The sequence below is a fragment of the Eretmochelys imbricata genome, chromosome 1 (genome assembly GCF_965152235.1).
Source record: "Eretmochelys imbricata isolate rEreImb1 chromosome 1, rEreImb1.hap1, whole genome shotgun sequence".
Classification (NCBI taxonomy): Eukaryota; Metazoa; Chordata; order Testudines; family Cheloniidae; genus Eretmochelys; species Eretmochelys imbricata.
Window position 1 is genome coordinate 109,840,698 of NC_135572.1, and position 19,848 is coordinate 109,860,545.

At 42.3% G+C, this 19,848-nt stretch overlaps 2 protein-coding genes across 10 annotated transcripts in view; one reads left to right on the forward strand and one right to left on the reverse strand.

Annotated features, from left to right (window-relative positions):
- NAXD (NAD(P)HX dehydratase) overlaps positions 1 to 5,560 on the forward strand; it is a 74,927-nt gene extending 69,367 nt beyond the window's left edge. For all 6 annotated transcript variants that reach the window (XM_077813424.1, XM_077813409.1, XM_077813400.1 and 3 more), the window contains one exon: positions 5,040 to 5,560. In XM_077813424.1, coding sequence (XP_077669550.1) covers positions 5,040 to 5,190 — 151 coding nt within the window. In that variant the 3' untranslated portion in view covers positions 5,191 to 5,560. The remainder of the gene's footprint in view (positions 1 to 5,039) is intronic.
- Positions 5,561 to 7,723: 2,163 nt separating this feature from the next.
- CARS2 (cysteinyl-tRNA synthetase 2, mitochondrial) overlaps positions 7,724 to 19,848 on the reverse strand; it is a 43,365-nt gene continuing 31,240 nt past the window's right edge. For all 4 annotated transcript variants that reach the window (XM_077813448.1, XM_077813476.1, XM_077813458.1 and 1 more), the window contains 5 exons: positions 15,657 to 15,795; positions 13,647 to 13,770; positions 11,155 to 11,253; positions 9,165 to 9,428; positions 7,724 to 7,934 (listed from right to left, as the gene is read on the reverse strand). In XM_077813448.1, coding sequence (XP_077669574.1) covers positions 7,860 to 7,934; positions 9,165 to 9,428; positions 11,155 to 11,253; positions 13,647 to 13,770; positions 15,657 to 15,795 — 701 coding nt within the window. In that variant the 3' untranslated portion in view covers positions 7,724 to 7,859. The remainder of the gene's footprint in view (positions 7,935 to 9,164; positions 9,429 to 11,154; positions 11,254 to 13,646; positions 13,771 to 15,656; positions 15,796 to 19,848) is intronic.

Here is a 19,848-nt window from a genome sequence, read left to right on the forward strand (position 1 = left end):
AGGACCATGAATGGGAACTCAAAGACATTGTCTTCCGCAGCATCTTCCAGACTTTGGATGTCTCAGCAGTGTCTTTGCCACTTTGGACAATGCAAAATGTCACCTTTTCTTCTCCAAGAGGGGCTTAAGGCTGCAATTCATTGGGAGAGGCTCTTATGACACCGTGGCACCTTACTTTGCTGTACGCCTAACCCATCTCTACCTCTGATCCTCAAGACTTTATTCAAACTGTGTCAGCAAAGAGTGAGGCTCATCCTCATAGCACTGGCCTGGCCAAGACAAGTGTGATACTCAAACCTACTTCACCTCCCAGTTGCAACTGCTCTCTGACTCCTTCAGGAAGGATCTCCTGTTACAGAATTTAGGGACCCACTTCCATCCCAGCCCCTCTTCTCTGCATCAGACAACTTGGCTCCTGTTATCAAGCATGGAACTAACCTGTTCTACTGCAGTTCAAACAGTCCTCCTATCCAGTAAGAGACCTCTAGTGCCCAAAAGAACTTACCTTCAAAAGTGGAAATATTTTTATTCCTGGTGCTCTCTTCCATCTTCTCAAGCCTCAGAGTCCTGCTTTCTACGATCACGGATTGTCTCTTACACTTAAAGACGCAAAGGCTATCAGTAAGCTCAATTAAAGTGCCTTTGGCCAGCATTACAGCCTCCCACTCACCCATCCATGGCTTCAGTCTTTGCCCATCCTACCTCAGCCAGATTCCTCTAGGGTCTTCACAACCTTTTTCCTCCGGCCCTTCAGTGGGACCTCAGCCTGGTTCTTAATGCCCTGAGGAAGCCTCCTTTTGAACCAGTGACTACTTGCTCTCTCCTCTCCCTCCCCCTTAAGACGTCATTCGTCATAGCTGTCATATCAACCAAACGAATGGGAGAACTCTGCATTCTTATGGCTGACCCACTATATGCCATCTTATATGGATAGAAAGTCACACTGTATCCCCATCCTCATTTCCTCCTGAAGATTTCTTTGGAATATCCCATTAGCCAAGAGATTTGCCTACCAGTCTTCTACCCAAACCACATGCCTCCAGAGAGAAGACCAGCTTTCACAAACTGGATGTCAGAAGGGTCTGTGCCTTCTACCTTGATAGGACTAAGACCTTTCAGATCTCTGAGGTTGTCTCTTCATCCTCTCTCCAAATCATAACCTTTGTGTGGAGATAAGTCATTTCTATCTAAATGGGTTTCAGGCTGCATCTTAAACTCTTATGAATCTGCAGATATGCAGCCCCCTCAGAGAGCGACAACACATTCCACGAGGCCCACTACACATCTCTAGCTCTTCTGAAAGAAATTTCCACAGCAGAAATCTGTATCTCTGCTGCTAGACCATCCATACCTTTGCAAAGCATTATGCCAACTCACCTGCTTCCAGGGATGATACTACCTTTGGCAGTCTTCCAAGCGGTCCTGGACTTGGCTCCTCAGCACTCCCTTCTTCAATTAGATACTGCTTGAGAGTCCCCTACAGTGGAGCATACACAGGGACATACACCGAAAGGAGGAGGAGCGGTTACTTACCTCACACTAACTTGAGTTCTTCAGGATATTTTGTCCCTATAGGTGCTCCACTTCCCGCCCTTTTTCCCATCTGCTGTGGAGTCTTCAGCTTTGCAGTCGAAAAGGAAACGAACGGCGGTGGGTCCACACCTCCTTAAATGCCCTTGTGAGGAAGCATGAGGCACTGCTCTGCACAGGTGCAGGCCTGTGGACGCTATTGGGTATTCTCTGGTCAAGAGCACGTGGGTGCATGCCCATCCTATAGGGGAGTACCCATAGAGTCAAAACATCTCCTAGAACTCATGTTACTGGAAGGTAAGTAACCTTTCCTTGGCTAACCCTTCTGACTGGTTAGTTTTTAATCCATTTGTTCCAATATCTTCATCATCATCACTCACTGAAAAGAGTAGACCTTGATTAGGTATCTCCCCAATATCATCCTTGGTGACTTTTTTGCATCAATTTAATTTCTCTGCAATGTCCTTATCTTAATTGTTCCCTTTACTTCCTCTAGTCCAGCAAACGTACTAGTTGCCTCACAGGCTTTCTGCTTGTGATATTATTATTTAAAGAATGACTTTTTTGTTTCTGCATCTTTGACTGTTTGCTATTCAGATTTCCATTTTACTTCTCAATTTCAGTCTTACATTTTGTCAGCCGTAACTTGTTTGTTTGGCTCCACTTTTTTTAAAAAAAAAACCTGGTAGTTTAAAAAATAACTTTGATTTCTTGCTGACATTCAGGTGTGAAATTAGTTCTTATATTAGTGTTCCGCAGATGCTATCCAGTATGCACACAGAGGTCAGTGTAGTCTGTAGTTATGCTTTCACTGTATCAGTGAACAAAGACTTGCTACAGAACTAGCAGCAGAATAGTCAGACACTTTATAAATGCTGAAATTTGAAAAGTCTAGAGAGAAACAGACCAGTTCATTTGCTGAAAATTAGTTGCACCAAAGGGGTCTGCACATCTATTTGAAATTTTTTAGGGGTCCACAAATTGAACACCACTGCTCTAGGCAGTCCACTCAAAACCTCCTTTTCTCCGTATGTGCCAGGGAAAGGAGGAGCTTATAGCTTTAGTGCCTCATCTTCCTGAGTCTTGCCTCCTGCGGTGTCCTTCAGGTGGCCCAGCTCAGAACATCTCTCTTCCCTACCTTCCCCATGTGGGCCAGGGAAAAGGACTCAGGTTTAATGGCTCATGTCACTGGGCCTCAGCCCCTATAATGTTCTAGGGGCAGCTCAGCTGGCCAACCCATGCTTATGGCTCTCTCTGCTCCCTGGCTAGTTTAGGCTAACCAAACTAGTTTAAAGCAAAGGAGGACTTGTGGCACCTTAGAGACTAACAAATTTATTTGAGCATAAGCTTTTGTGAGCTACAGCTCACTTCATTGGATGCATTCAGTGGAAAATACAGTGGGGAGATTTATATACATAGAGAACATGACACAATGGGTGTTACCATACACACTGTAATGAGAGTGATCACTTAAGGTGAGCTGTTACCAGCAGGAGAGCAGGGTGTGGGGACCTTTTGCAGTGATTTTCAAGGTGGGCCATTTCCAGCAGTTGACAAGAACGTCTGAAGAACAGTGGGGGGAGGGGAATAAACATGGGGAAATAGTTTTACTTTGGGAGTGAATGGGTCATTACACAGTCTTTATTCAAGCCTAAATTAATTGTATCCCGTTTACTCCTTTTCTTTTTGCGAATACAGACTAACATGGCTGCTACTCTGAAACCGAACTGGTTTAGGTGCTCACTGGTGCTGGCTGAGAAGTGCTGGGAGGGAGGAGACTGGTGCTATGCCATTGTGGCCCCTCTCCCTTTTTACGGCACCTGGGGTCTTGGTGCCGTGGGAGCTCTTGCCTCTTGTGCCACCACTGACCACTCCCAAATGGCGGGGGACAGCAGAATTGGGAGTGATGGCTTCTCCCTTGCTGCCTCAGGCCTGGATGGTAACATTAAGGTAGTTGTCCAAGGGCGCTCTCACGTTGGAGAGTCCAAACGTGCCAGACGCAATGGAGCCCTTCCCAGGCCGGAGTCAATAGCACCAAGCGAAGAGCAGGTATTTCCAAGTGGCCCAGCACAGGTCATATTCTGCCAGTGTTTCTGTGTTGGGGATCACACCTGGTCAGTTTTCTTCTGCTGCTTTCTTGGTACCAGAGAGGGAGAGCGGTGTCAAGACTCCCTTGCAGGAGTGGTCGTCTTTGGCACCAGGGATGACTGTCGGGGCTGGGAATACCAAGAAGTCCAAGGAACGTCCTTCCTTGGCACCAGAGAAGCAGAACAGCATTGCATCTGTCTAAGAGAAGCTGGTATGCTTCTTACTGAGGCCAAAGTACTTGGTGCCAAGTTGGCCTGGCTTGGCCCTGAGGAAGGATGAAGTACCACCTCCATGAGGAAGAGCTTAAGCCTGGTGTCCCTGTGTTTCTTAGTGCAGGGCCTGAAACCTTTACAGATCCTGCAGTGCTCCTGCACGTGGGCCTCCCCCACCGACTTGAGGCAGCTGCAATGGGGGTCACTAACCAGCATCAGCTTATAGCATGACACACACAGCTTAAACCCCAGGCACTGAGGCATGTCCCAGTGCCGTGGGAGGGCTAACCGCACTAAGCATGGTCCACTAATTTAACTAACTTACTAACAAACTAACTGAAACGTAACCACTACAAATAACTGTGTACAGGCCCTAGAACAAAGTCCCCTGAGAGAGGTACTTGCAGGGAATGCAAGGATGAACTGAAGTGCCAATGACTGTCCTGGGTGGAAAGAAGGAATGGAGGGGGTGGCAGGCCCCTTTATACCAGTGGTATGAGCACATGACTCCAAGGGGTACCAGAACTAACCTGACAGATGCCACTGAGGGAAAAACTTTCTGGCGGCTCTGCTCGGGGTGAGCACTCACCTATTTGGGAATGGACATGAGCAAACACTTGAAGAAGAAGGGGAGAATAGGTAGTAACAAATATAAAGCCCTCCCTCCCCCCTACAGGAAAAAGAAACTCAGTACACAGATACAAGATAGGAATGGACTTAAGCACTCACCCATTACACTAAAACAAGCCTGTTTTTATCTTGTCCTTCTGTCCTAATATTACTTTTCATATAATTGAGTACTATATCACTGGGGAAGGGGGGTATTTGAGGGGAGAAACATTCACAATGGGATTTCTAGCCTGACGAGGGTCCGTAATATGGAAATGTAAGAACTAGCATAAGGTGGTAAATAAGGATAAATGTGCTTCACTCTAACACTGAGAAACTCTTATAACTGTAGAAAGTGTAAGCATCAAGAAGGTAAATGGAAGCACTGAAGAATCTCTGATTTCTGTTACTAATTCTTTCATGCATATAAATTATGTTAACGCTAAATTCAGTAACAAGACAGCAGGGTATTCCAGATTAATTTAATTTTTACTGCAACCCTCCATCTTCATAAGCCACTACCTTCTGGGATTGTGCAAGGTTCTCCTGTGTAAGAGTGTTTAAAGAAAATTAACATAAGTTTTTTCCTTTTTCCTTTAGTCAAAATCCTTTCCTAGTGGCTGCATTTGGAGCTTGTTCTCTTACAAGGCAATGTAACAACCAAGCCTTTCAAAAATGTGGACGTTCAATGACTACATCTGATATGATTTCAGAAGTTGGAACAGCTTTTAACAAACTTTTTGAAACCTGAAGCCAAAGCACCAGAGTGGAAGGAAACGAAGAACAATGACTACAACAGTAATTACATTTACAGTAGAATATACATAAGTAATGCACCCTTTCAAGTGCTGTAGCAGCATTGGTATGCTAGGTAGATTTTTTTTTTTAAATAGAAAAAATGATTAATGTAGATAGTTTTTTAAGAGTTTGGAATACGAAAAAATGTTTTGGCTGAAATATGCTGTAGTTGCAGATCTGTTATATAATATAATAAAACTAAAGTGAAAGTATTCCTCTGTTCTTTTTCATAGTTATTGAGCAATAACTAAAGTGTGTGTGAACTGCAAAAATGCACTTGATACTTAAAAAGAAAGTAAAATTCTTCCACCAGCTGAACTGAATTTCTTGGCTTGCACCACGGTTGTCATGATTTTGTTATTAGACTCTGTATCTAGAAGTAGCTACTGCACTTCATATTTCTCCACATTCATATTTTCCCCTTTTTACAGATGCCGCTTTGGAAAGGAAAAGCTTGAGTTGCTTTCCATTTTGAATGTAATTGGTTGCCTTTGCCCATTCCTAGACATGGGCAGCAATAGCTGATTTGAAATTCTTGCTTTTCATTTTTCAGAAAAAATGAGGCTCATTTTAAAACGTAGAGGAGGGGGGAACCCCCTTAAAATAAGGATTTACTCTAGAAGTGTTGGCATGAAAGGTAGGAATTATGGTTAGCTGAAATAACTTTATATTCCATCTGCTGCTCTAGACTAAAATTTAACATGGAGCACCGTGTGTGTGTGAAATGTAATCATTTGAAGAAAAGGTACTAGGTGTGGTGAGGAACTAGTGATATTTAAATGGTCAAAAATGTCAGTGGGGGTAGACGGTTGAGTGCTTTTATGCCAACTCAAACTGCTGGAGTAGAGCTCTGAGCACATTACTGTATGTATGCATATGTGGCTATTTATTGCCTGCATAAGTAATAACTGAGGAGCCAGAAAGCTGCATTTAATTATACGACATTAGGGCCATGCAGGCAGTCAAATACAGTTAGTCCACTAGGAGCCTGTGCTGGGCCTGGGGCGGTCGGGCCTGGGCCGTAGCAAGGGGTTTTTTAAAGGCTTTTCATGGATCATCATTTAACAGAGGCAGCGCTTTAGTGTCAAGGAGGACAGGTCAGCACTTCCGTGCGTGTCTCTCACTGGCTGGCTGAGTAGATGGCAGGCAGGAATAAATCAGAAGTTGAGAGAGATTTGTGCAGTACAGGGGTTCTTAAACTTCTGGATGTACAGCTTAATACTGAGGTAAAACTAATTTGTGGGGGGAAGTCAGAAGTACGTTTCAGTAAGTACCAACTTACTGCCCTATGGTTTAAACCTACAATCTAACTCAATGTGCATATTCATTACCGCATAGGGACTAATTTTGCAAACTATTAATTATTAGACGCTACATATTCATTTAAACCATTTTTCCAGTAGCTTATTTCTAGAATAGAGTTTAGTACCCTATATATTAGTCAGATTGCACTTTCACATCTTGTAATAACTTCCTTCAGTGAACACATTCAATCAGAAAGGCTGTTCTGAGTAGCTCCGGCCCTTATAATTCATATTTTTGGATGCACTGTGACTACTACCTCACCCCAATGCGTTTTTGTTTTTCTTTCTAAACTGCTAACCTATTTTTAAAATAGGTTTTTATATGTTTGCTCATTTTATTCTGTTGGGGTTCTAAGACTTTTAAAATTAGAGCAGTTGTTTACTCCTAAGAAAAGACTTTGCAGTGTTTTACCAAAGACAGTTTGTAAACTGTCTACTTCCCTGGGGAACAGAAGCTATTGTCATTTTCTCCCCTTGGAATTACTTTTGAATTCTAATTCCTAAAATCAAAAAAGTTAAACAGTTTTAAAACAGTTGTTGAATTGATTTTAAAATGAGGTTTTTGTATTTGGTATGTAAGAAGTATTATTTCTAAATTACATTTGTAGGTAAAGCCAAATCAAATAAGACCTTTTGGGTTTGGTTTTGTTTTTTTTTTTTCAAAATGAAATTGCTTGATATCAGAGGTCAGTATAAATTTCAATTTGCCTTTGTTTTAACTATACACAGAAGTAACTTTGTTATTCACCATTGTATACAAATTGTTACAAGTTAATTTTAAAAGATTCTGGAAATGTAGCAAGTTTCTTTCCATAGGAAATAAAAATATAGCAAATAAAGCAAAACTGTTGTGTACTTCATTTGCAGTGGCTTAGTCACACAGCACCTGCAGAAGCTGAAGAGACTTTTAGCTGAAGATGGTTTATCCTCTGTACCCATTCCCTTTTATTACTGACAGTCTATAGCAATTTTTATATGAACAGTATCAAGTGTAGAACCCATTTACAACATGCCAAACCCCGCTCATAGGCTAATTACTTGGATTATAGATCCCCTTTTTACAGTTGCTGCATTACTTGAACAAAACCACTTGTGTTACTACCAGCTTATTTCACAATACATGCAGGAAGAGATCAACACCTTCTCAAAGGGAAAAATCAAGTTGTGGCAAGCAGAGAGGTATTTAAGTTAACACTATTTATTAATAGATATACAAGTTTCTGCAGAGTTCTTTTTTGATTGGGAAAAAAATTAATTCACAGTGGTTCCTAAAGCATTCACTGCCACATGATCAGTCCAGTCATGTCCCTGTGCTATATCAGCTGTCATTTTCTGTTCTTTGTTCTGCTCTTCTCTGATCCACCACTTCCCATGTGGAAGTAGTACCCCGGTCCTGTAAGAATAAATAAGTGGGTCAAACCCAGTAAGTTTTTGATTACACACAGTACTTTGTACCTGGTTAAATTATTTAAATCCCTAGAAGCAGCCTAAATGAACCTGAAACATTCTGTATTAAGCTCAAAAGGCAAAAATGCTGATTACATTTTAAAAAAAACAAGTAGGTACTTGGAAATACGGCTTTCTAATAATCTAGCGTCACTACTGATCAAGTTTAAAAAAAAAGGTGGTCCCATCTATTCACAGAACAGATCGTAAATTACATTGGACACTCCTCCGTTTAGTTTAAATAATATGGCATTGACATGAGAAAAATATTGCAACTTCAGTTCTAAAACATTGCTGAGACCACATTCTGTGATAGCTGTATACTGGATGAGGTGATGAACATACTGTAATGCCTATTTTTAAAAAAATATTTAGTGTGTACCTTCTCACACTGAAGTAATCACAAGTTATCAGAGTCAGTTTTCATGTTTAAAACTTTTGCAAAATCAAAACAAAATATGCCTCCTTTATGGCCACTAAAAGAGAATAAACTGCCTAATTTTGAGCTCTTTAAACTTCAAAAGAATGACATGAGGTTGAATATTTTTGAAAAAAGTATGATAGTCCACTTCTGCCTACTATTATTACCTAGCCATTCAATTGCAGTTTTGGGAAATGAACTCTTCAGAGGCACTTTCAGTTTAACAAGTGAAGTTCTTAACAGGCCAGGCCAGTAATGGAGTTTTCAGATTTACCAATTTGACTGGTAGTCATGAGGGATATTTAAAGTAGAATGCAGAATTAAATATATCATAAAACAGAAAATTAGAGTATGTTACATGAGCAGATTAAAGGAGACAAGGGGGACATAACAGTTTTCAAGTACATAGAAGGTTGTTACAAGGAGGAGGGAGAAAAATTGTTGTCCTATTCTCAGAGGTTAAGAAGCAATGGGCTTAAATTGCAGCAAGGGCGGTTTAGGTTGGACATTAGGAACAAGTTCCTCACCATCAGGGCAGTTAAGCACTGGAATAAATTGCCTAGGGAGGTTGTGGCATCTCCATCATTGGAGATTTTTAAGAGCAGATGGAACAAACACCTGTCAGGGATGGTCTAGATAATGCTTAGTCCTGCCATGAGTGCAGGGGACTGGACTAGATGACCCCTCGAGGGCCCTTCCAGTGCTAGGATTCTATGAATTACTAAAGGAGTTACAAAGACAATATTTTCTCAAAACCTTTATGTTGATTCCAAATGCAGCAAGGTCTCGCCGTAGGTTGTCACAAGCCTGCAAAAGGGGTTCTCGCTCCAGCAGTAACTGCCGTCTTCTCTCTCTCTCTTCCTGTTTTGTTTCCTTTGCTAGAATGGTACCTTCTTCCACCTGCACCGCTTCTGTTGCTCCAGGCATAGCAAGAGCATAATTACGCACCTTGACACGGAAGCTCACTAGCTCATCAATCACACTGCAAAGCATAGCTGAATTTTTGTTTTCTGGAACAACCTATAAATCAAGAGCAGCAGCGTTAAAACACTGCATCAGAAAATGAGTTAAACAGTATTCATTCAACTCTGAAGTAAGGCCTTGTCTACACACAGGTCATGTGTACATTGCAATCAGGAGTCTGATTCCAGCACAGGTTGGCAAACCTCCACCAGCTTTTATCAAGCTAACAGCTAAAACCAGTAGCGTTGTTGCAGTGATGCAGCCTCTACAAGCTGCCAGGGACCCTGGGTACATACTCGTATTACATGTTCATGCCATCGTGTCTTCACTGGTATTTTGAATTGTGCGATCTAGATTAAAGCTGGAGCAAGTACTGCTAGTCCATGCTGCAATCACACTTATTGCAGTGCAGGCATACCCAAAGTTGTACGGCTTTAGCTATACTGGACAGGTATAATGGTGTAACTGTGCTTATGCTAATGTAACTTCTGGTATAGGAAGGGGAATAAGATATACTGTTGTGAGGCACCTTTGCACCAGCATCTTATCCATTTCCAAATCCCTCCTTAAGACTTGACTTTGAGATGCCTACAGAAACTTTACCATCCAACAATGGGTAGGCAGGTGGCAAACTCCGACAACTACTCCGGGCTTGTCTACACAGGGAAGTCATTCCAGAATAGCTATTCTTGATTAACTCCAGCTGTGGATGCTCTTATTCCCAAATTAGCTTAATCCACTTCCAAAGGCAGTGGATCTGGCATGTTTGTAGTAGACCCAAACAAACTGTCATCCCTTTATCAAGGCATCATTTCCATTCAATTACAACACACTCTCTTCCAGAGAAACCAGGCACAGAGTTCTCTGTCTTCTAATCCTACCTCGCACCACCTGGAAGCCCCAGAGAACCCGATACAGCATCAAAAGGCTAGAAAAGCATGTACCGAGCTAGGTACAAAGGCCACAGAATGCAGATGAATGTCCTACATGAAAATTACACGATTCCCCCAAATACAATATAACACCAAAAAATAACGCGACAAATGCATAGACTTACAGCCAGCTCCTAGCATACACAGCTGTTCAGAAGCCACTAACACAGTAATACAAAGGAACCACCTCAATTTATAGCTGAACAGTTACTGATTTTAAAAGGCTTGTGAATGAATAGCTGCGTGTGTGTACACACTATAAAAAATTACAATATGGATCTGCTACCTCACAAAAGGAAATTTGCTCCCTGTTTAGAATTTAATAGCATCTGCAAATTTTAGGATCCATGGAAAACAAGCCTGGAACAGCTCCTGTCCTGTTTATTTTTTAAATATATAATATTGGATTATTGCCTTTGGCTTTTAGCATCTCTCCGCATAGCACTCTTGCTCTGGCATTTCACTGGTTTCCTTTTCCTCCCTATTTCGATCTTATCGAGTACTTATGTACCTCAGTCACAAACATATTCTTGTTTCACTCCCCAAACTCATTTCCACTGCACCAATGCCGCAATAGAAGATGCGCAGGAATATTCAAGAGCAGAATTCAGCCCATGCTTTGTTCTATACTGTTCATCTGTGTTTAATTTTCCTTCTCTTCTAAACCACATAATTTACATCTGTATCAGTGCAGATCCTTCCCTCGGTGTTTCTGCATCAGTTACAAAAATCAGAACCACCAGTTTCATCGACATTTTGCTTATATTTTTGTAAAATGTTCTGCTGCTACTATATTGTTGTTATAATACAAACAATGACACCCATGATAGATCTTTAGAGCGGTTTCATACCTGTCTGTCTCCAAGAGATATTCCAACAGTGTTAAAAAAGTCCTCTATATAGGAAAGCATGCTTCCATACACAACAGGGCTTCTAGGAGATCCACCTTCCTGTTACAAATCACAAAAACAAAGCTGGCTTACCCATACGGTTTATTGCAGGCCTCAAGCTGCCAATATAGTTTGAAGTCTATGACCTTGACTACATGGGAAAATTTTACTAGTTATGCTAGTATAATCCACCTATATGGAAAATTATTCTGATAGAAGAGTGGAATTTTTTTCAGTTTCACTTATGTCATTTGGGAAGGCTTTTAAGTTAAATCATAGACACTCCTATATGGGAAGAAGAGTGTCCACGCCAGGGACTCATAACTACTGCAGTTTAAATTCCCGCTCTAGGTTATTTAAAAAAAACCACACACCCTTTCCCATGTAGACAAGGCCTATGAGCATGAAGAAAAATGAAAACCAAATGAACAGCTGAAGGTTTTTCAGGTTAATTAATTACATCAACTGCTTCAAGCATCACCTTTTGTCCTGATGAGTTAGGCACTGTGAAAGCCATTTTCAGACACCCTGACAGTATTTGTCTGCAAGGACTGGTCACCCGAGGAGCAGCATTTGTAAACACGGATGCAGGCACACTTTCTCCTTTTCTATTTATCCAACATGAGCTCAACATTCAAAATGAACATGGCAAGAACAGGAGAAAAGATTTACGGGGACTAAGGCTGGCTAGCAAAGGGCAACGGCAAAAGATTAAGTTGTAGGGTGTAGTGAGATGCATCAAAATGAGGTATTTGGTGAGGTTTTATTTAACGTCTTCATTAATGACTGGGATAAGCCATAAATAGCTTGGAATTTGCAAAGGACACGAAACTGGAAGGAGCTAGAACCAGCAGCCAGGAAAAAAAAGATACAAATGGATCAAGAGCGATTAGGAACATGGGAAAAAAGCAAACAATGAAATAAGTTCCGTTTAGGGAAATGCAAGCCTATATATATTGGCCGTGTGTGTAGAGTACAGGGACTATAGATTACATGTGTAGCTAGACACTGCAGTGAAAGGCAGGTGCTGTCCACACTTGCCATTGCGGTGTGCAGACAGTGGGGAAAAGCTACACTGCTAAAAGTTGGAGGCACTGCTTGGGCATACAGGGAGCCGTGTAGGGTACATCTCCTAAGGTTCTGGCACGTAAGGGCACTCTACTTGCCTAACCCTCTGCCTCACCATCCATGCTGCTGTTTAGATCTGGGCTAGGAGGACGTGCAGGTATGTACTACTCTGCACACTGCGGTAACAACCGTCCGCGTACCTTTAGAGAAAAAAGCCCAACACACAGATACTCCGTAGGAAACAAAACACGGAAAATAGTAATGTTCAAAGAGATGCACAAAGCAGCTGCGTGCAACTGCCCCTGGAATAGTGCAGCCAGTACTAGGCACGACCTTACCAGAAAGGTTGATAATTAAAGGAAATTCAGAAACAATCAACATGATCCAAAGGACGAGGGGGGGCTTGTTTTGTTGGAATTCAAACAGCTGGGTTATCCAGGACTTAAATTACCAACTGGACTGACTCAGTGGCTCGGAGAAGAGCTCTCTAAAGAAAGGGAAAGACGGCGACTAAGTCCAGATCTCCAGGGCTGGTGCTGCTACAGGACTCAAAGGAGACGGGGTTTTTAAAAAAAATCTGAAAATGAGTTATTACTACATTCATCCTCACCCCTCTCAGCCCCAGTAAAAACAAACTGTGAACACCATGAGACTGGTAATTAAGCAGTCAGGGACAATGAAGCAGAGAGGTTAAGTATTTGACCCAACACCAAAGATGACATCATTGCCAAAATTAGGATCAGAACCCAGGAGTCCCTAGGGCTGTGCTTTTGCTTTATTTCCATCCTTGAACTCTTGTAATCAGCCACCCAAAGCCTCCTCTGCTTCAGCATCAGGTTTTAAATGGGGCCTCAAATTGCCAGTGTATGATCTGAAGGGTAGCTGGAGCCTTAGAGGGGCAGTTTGAGACAGGATTTATTATTTGCAAGTAGCAGAGGCAACTGTGAAGGCTGAATAAAACGGGTGCTGTGTTAACTGCCATTGCCACCCCATGCACTTGGAAGTCCTGGTCATAAGAATGACTTCTTTACAAAAATCAATCAATCCCCAGTCCACTCTCATCGGTATTATGGGGCTAGAAAGCAAGTATGTGCAACAAGCATTAAAGCCTCTGGCACATAACAACACCCTCAGGTGTCTTTCAAAAGTCTTCCCTATGAATATGAGGCAGCAGGAGAGAAACGTGCTTTGGACACAGTGAAACATAAAACAATAGTACAGAATTCTAGAGATGCAGTCTCGATAAATGTGTGTCTTTAAGGTCAACAATTTGTAGAGCTTTGTTTCTGCAGGTCTGTGTGTGAACAATAAACTAATCTGTCTGAATTAAACAGTAGGACTGTAGACAGCTGTCATTTTCTGATCTCTGTATCCTAATGGGTTACCTTAGTGACAGCCTTAAGCTGTCTGTTGCCATGGTGAATGAGGTCCATAATTGCAGCAACAGCCCTGGAGGTGTCAAAGTCATCTGCAAATGCAGCCTTTACGTTTGCTTTTGTGTTGGCTAGTCTGAAAAAAGAGAAGGTAACGTGTAAGTTAAGATGGACAAGTTGCTAGCAGAGTACTGAATTCATCTATCAGCCAGAGGGAGTCATCTAAATGACACTGTCATTTTCTTCCTATCTGAACCATAATGGGCAATGCTACAGCTCTCAGAAGAGCAGAAATTTTTCAGTATAAAAGGGGAAAGCTGTGTCTATCCAAAACTGAACCGTTACATCCACTCGGGAAATAGGACATCACAATTCACAGTTGTCAATGGCTACATGAACAATGTCCATCTTTCACGCTAACTGTGGGTCTGTCTGCAGGAGCCAAGTCACATGTGGTGTCCCAAAGCGTTGCAAAAGAGCGGACTTGGCGTCAGCGAGGAGCTTTTTATGCCGCATCAGAGGACACAGGTTCAGGAGCAAGCTCTCTTTTCTCGGCACCAAACACTGCGTCTGTGCGATACCTGGCTCAGAGGGAAAGGCCCTTTGTGACAGAGAAGCTTCGGGGTGTCAATTTGGGAGGTGCTCTTGCCCTCTCTTCTCCAGTGGAAGAATCAATGCTACCAGTGCATTTATTAGTAAAAGGGGATAAATGGCAACTTGTAAACAGTGTGTGGCTGTCAATGGCCCCCTCTCCTACACTGCCAATCAACCCTCTGTTTATTCCCACTGACCTCAGTACGTCATTTGACATGAATGATTGCACCACAGCCTTCTTGAGAGCCTCAAACATTATGCTGGCATCTCTGGCTCCCTACTAACTGTTTTGCTCCTCCCTTTGTAGCCATTCTGTGCCTGGTGGCAATTGCTCATGAGAGGTTAGAACATTGCTCTTGAGGTCCCCCTAGGGTCCCTTCTCCCTTATGTATCTACCACTGCCCGTCATTAACATCATCACTCACCTATTTACTCTCAGCCACTTCTACATTGCTGGCACCCAAATTTATTTATCCTATGAATCCTTCACTGACATCCCCTTTCGGCTTCCTTTCCTCCTGTCCCAAAGACTGCAATACCTGACTGCCTTAACTTTCCTCAACTGACTGTCACCAGCTGCTGACATCCTCCTGTTTGGCCAGAGACGCTCCCTCAGCAGCACACTGAGCTCATTCTCCTTCTCTCAACTATGACCTGTCCACTTGCCCTTCAGGACCACAATCTTGCTAGCCTCAGCCACCAACTCCTCTTTGCAAATGACTGTTACATACAAGCAAATGCTGACTAAAACTTCTACAGAACAGCCCACTTCCACTACTTGAATGCGCAGTTCAGTCGCACTGTAATGTGTTTGTTACTTCAAATTATTACTGCAGCTCCTACCTATGGCCTCCCAAAATTGCTCCAGTCTATTCAGAAGGGTACAGCTCACCATCTCACAAGTGCATGGAAACAAAACAACATCATCACATCACTGTGTTCTGTTCATTGGTTCCCTATCACCTTCTGTCTCATTCACAGCAAAATCACTCTGTGTCTTCAGGGTCATGCCCCATACAGCTGTGATCTCATTCTTCCCTTTACCACCTTTTTTCTGGTCCTCTCCATGTCCCACTCTCTCCTCTCCTCCATGTCAGAATTCAATTGAGAGGTTATGTCACTCAAGAGGAGCAAAGCAACCTAGGTAAGGCTACATTACATATACACCATGCATCAGAGCACAGTAGACTATGCACAAGTGTATCAGCTTAAGGAAGAAAGGGGAAAAAAGCAATCAGAAAGCGAAAAGGAAGAGGATATTGCTTCTCACTCTCCCCCTTTATCTTGACTGGGTGGATTTTTGTACAGCTTTTTAATGACATGCAGTGTGGCACAAAGTTTAACCCCTCATAATCAATCAGGAGTTCACATATTACCACTCTTATAATCAGAATCTTCCAGTGATCAAATATATATATTTGCACTCACATCTCCCACAGTACATCTTCCCTAATGGGATCACACACCAGCTGTCCTTTCATATAAGCATTTGCATCACTAATAAAAGACGAGATGGCCTGAAGGAGGTTCTTTGCGTCATTCATGCTGTCATCACCAAATTCTATTGCTAAGAAAATAAAAAATTCATTTAGATGTTATGATACAGAAGATACTGTGCAACATATAGAGGAAACAGAGCCATGAGAAAATATTACAAGAAATACGAGTTCTTTACTATTTATCTGTCACAGCAAAAGTTTTGTTAAATTACCTACAAACTTAACTAAAAACATTAATCTTTAGGCATATTAGATTTAATGGTTCTAAAACAATCCAGTAATTAAAAATGGCACAGCACATATTTATAGAAAGCAAATACAATGGCCCAAAGACTGAGAAAAACTATCTGAAGCAGAATCTGATATTTTACAATAGTCTTTCACATACTCAATTTTTCCATCTAGTAGGCACCCAAAAATAGTTAAATCAGCCATATTTGTAATTACCACCAAAAAAATTAAGTATACAACTCATAAAAATCAAAAATAAATCATCACATCTCCTGATGTGTAACACAAAATACTTACCTGTTTTTAAAGAGGCATACATGTTTAATTAACCATAACATCATCTTCAGTCCATCAATATGGGATAACATCATACCACTAAGAGGGATTCTAGTTTTAGCCCATGTGAAAGCTCTACAATTAAAGTCAGGGCTTACTAATAAATATTTGCTTCAGATAGAAGAAAAAAAAATCTGCTCAGGTTTGAACTATAGTTTCTGAAATAGTGCTGAGAACACTCCGTCTTTGGCTACACCTGCAGGTAAACCATGGACAGCAACAGTCTACCTGCACCCATCACTGACATCAGCTGTCAGCTGTGGATCATCTTCCTAAATTACACAAAGTTATACATGTTTTAACTTACACTGCAATATTGGAGCCGAATTCAGCTCTCATGTAAGTGGGTGCTACTCCCATTGAGTTATGGCCACTGGAAGTTGCACCCACCAACATCAGGGCTGAATTTAAACTTAATCCTTTAGAGAATCAAGTCAGAGTAAGGTACAGAGCCTTGACATACCCACTGAACATAAGTAGGGCCCTACCAATTTCACAGCTGTGAAAAACACATCACGGACTGTGAAATAAGCCCTTCCCTGTGAAATCCGATGTCCCCTTGTTCGTAGGAGTGCCCCAGCAAAGGGGGCTCCTAGCTCCGGCTGGGGAGGGACAGGACTTGTCCATCTCCTGCACAGCTGCTCTGGGGGAGATCAGACCCCCCTCAACCTCTGGGAGCCTCCTGCGGCCCTAAACATAAGGAACATTGCTTTGCCACATATACCTGTTTTCTGACTAACTTACACCCAAAGTATAGTTTATTATAGTGTACTGCTCCTTATATCAGTGCTTAGTGTGCCCTACAGTTTCCATGGCACCCTCCCTCTGGCCCCACAAACACACATGTTACAAGGGTCTGCTTTGTATGACTACACAACACTGAACAAAAGCACACACCATTAAGAAAGATAAACAGTAGGTGCAAGAAAAACCTGTGGTGGAAGCCATAGGCCAGACCTGATTTCACTGACACCAATATAAATCCAAAAACAAGTCTAACAGTTTAAACAGAATCTCTCTGGATTTACCCCTAATATAATAGAGGTCAAAATCTGGCTCTATATTTGAGAGATTCTCAACTTGTGGGCGAATAAAATCTGTCTTAACGTCGCATTAAGATTGGTTTCAAAAATAAAACTTTACTGTGTTTTTCAAATCAGATATTTACTTTTTTTTTTTTTTTTTTTGGTAAAAAAGTTACAGAAATTGGATATCAGTTTTTATCCAATAAGATTACTCAATGAATTTCTCTGGTCACAGGAACTGTAAGATAAGCACACATGATAAATGTTTAATACAGTGAAGTCCACTTTGAATAAAGCAGTTCTTTTTCACTGATTTATGCCTATCTCCTATACTACAAGTATGGTCCAGTGCAGATGCACAGTCCAGTTCAAATGTGTTTAGTTCTAGAGTGGAAGAAGAGGCGTACATCACTCCAAAATTACGCTGTTCTGTACACTATCCCTGAAGCTCTGTTACTGGCCACTGTTGGAAGACAAGATTCTGGGCTAGATGGACCATTGGTCTGATCCAGTATGGCAGCTCTTGTTTTCTTATGTTCACTCATTCATGTCTATAATCACCTTGGATGAAGTCCCTGAGAAAGTTCTGTCTCCTGAACAAACAAGCTTTATCATCCTGGTGGACAGCTCCATTGTGCCAGAGAAGCAGAGTGGTTAACCACTGTCCATATCTCAGAGTTTCAGGAGCTCATTAATGGGCCTAGACCATTAGACTCCTGTGACAAATAAAGGGGACCGGGGGGTGGGAGGTAGCTCCCTTTTGTGGACACCCACCCAGCCTGTTAGCTATAGAATTCCTCTTAGTAGCTATTTTCTACTTGCTTTACCTGTAAAGGGTTAACAAGCCCACAGGTAAAAGGAAAGGAGGGGCACCTGACCAAAAGAGCCAATGGGAGGGCTAGAATTTTTCAAAATTGGGAAAAAACTTCCCTTTGTCTGTGTGTTATGGTTCTCCGGGAAAGAGGGGAACAGGGAGCAGTTATGCTGTGAGAAGCTGAAAGCCAGGTATGAAAAACCATCAGATCATACCTAGAGACTGCTTATCTGAAACCCCAGATATGTAAGTAAATTAGGGAATGTCAAGGAAGACATGATTAGGTTTATTTCTGTTTATTTCTTATTGGCTTGTGGACTCTTCTGTGCTAACCCCAAATGCTTTTGTTTTGCTTGTAACCTTTAAACTGGACCTCAGGAAGGTTATTCTTGATGTTTCATTTTTGTAAGTGGGTTTTTTAAATCTAGCAAAAGCCTAAATTCCAGACGTATTTTCTTTCTTTTTGTTTTTAATAAAATTTACCTTTTTTAAAAACAGGATTGGGTTTTTTGTGTCCTAAGAGGTTTGTGCATATGTTGTTTAATTAGCTGGTGGCAACAGCTGATTTCCTTTGTTTTTCTTTCTCAGCTTTTCTCCATGGGGCGGGTGGGGGGAGGGCTTGAGGGTACCCCACAGGAAGGAATTCCCCAGTGCGCCTTTCTGGTTTCAAAGGGTTTTTTTGCACTTGGGTGGTGGCAGCATCTACCCATCCAAGGTCAGAGAGAAGCTTGTAACCTTGGGAGTTTAATACAAGCCTGGAGTGGCCAGTATTAATTTTTAAAATCCTTGCGGGCCCCCACCTTCTGCACTCGATGTGCCAGAGTGGGGAATCAGCCCTGACAACTCCTGACTCCCAAGTCTGTATTCTAACCTCTAGAATATGCCTCCTCTTAAAGACAGCTATCGTTGGGTCAAATGTAGACCAACAGAGCTTTTTGAGGAACAAACAAAGGAGAGCAAGGAGGTACAAACAAAGAACTCAGGCAGAATTTCTCTGCACTAAGCAATTTATATCGGAAGCAGTTGCAAAAGGCAGCATACAGAAGCAAGTAGTAAAAGAAGCTTTAAAAATGAATTAAACAGTGGGGACGGATGGATGCACAGACACACACAAAGCTAACTCAGGAGAGGGGGACAGACTCTGGCTTTTTATCTTGGGCCTTGTCTGCACTACACGGTTTTGTTGATACAAGTCAGCTTTTGTCGACAAAACAGTGGAGGTGTACACACTGAAAATGCTTCTCCCGCCGCTATAACTCCCCTGCCATGCCGACATAATAAAAGCATCTCAACGAGCATCGCAAAGCTTTTTGCTACATAGTTAGAGCAACGCAGTGTAGACGCTTCACTAGGTTATGTCACTCTAACTGGCCTCCAGGAGGTGTCCCACAATGCCCATCATGACTGCTCTGGCCAGCAGTTTGAACTCTCCTGCCCTGGAGGTACACAGGTACGTGCCCCTCCCCCATTTAAAGGCCGACCCCATCTTCCCAGCCGACCGTGATGGCTTTACCCAGCAGGCACGCTCCCACGTGGAGCACACCGGAGCTGCTGGATCTGCTGAGTACATGGGGAGAAGAGGCTCTGCAGCTGCAGCTTTGCACCAGCCGTAAGAATTTTGATACCGATGGGCTGACTGCTAGCGCCACGCAGGAGAAGGGGCACGAAAAGGACACGCAGTAGGCAGGCGTATCAGAAGGCAAGCGAGTCAAGCC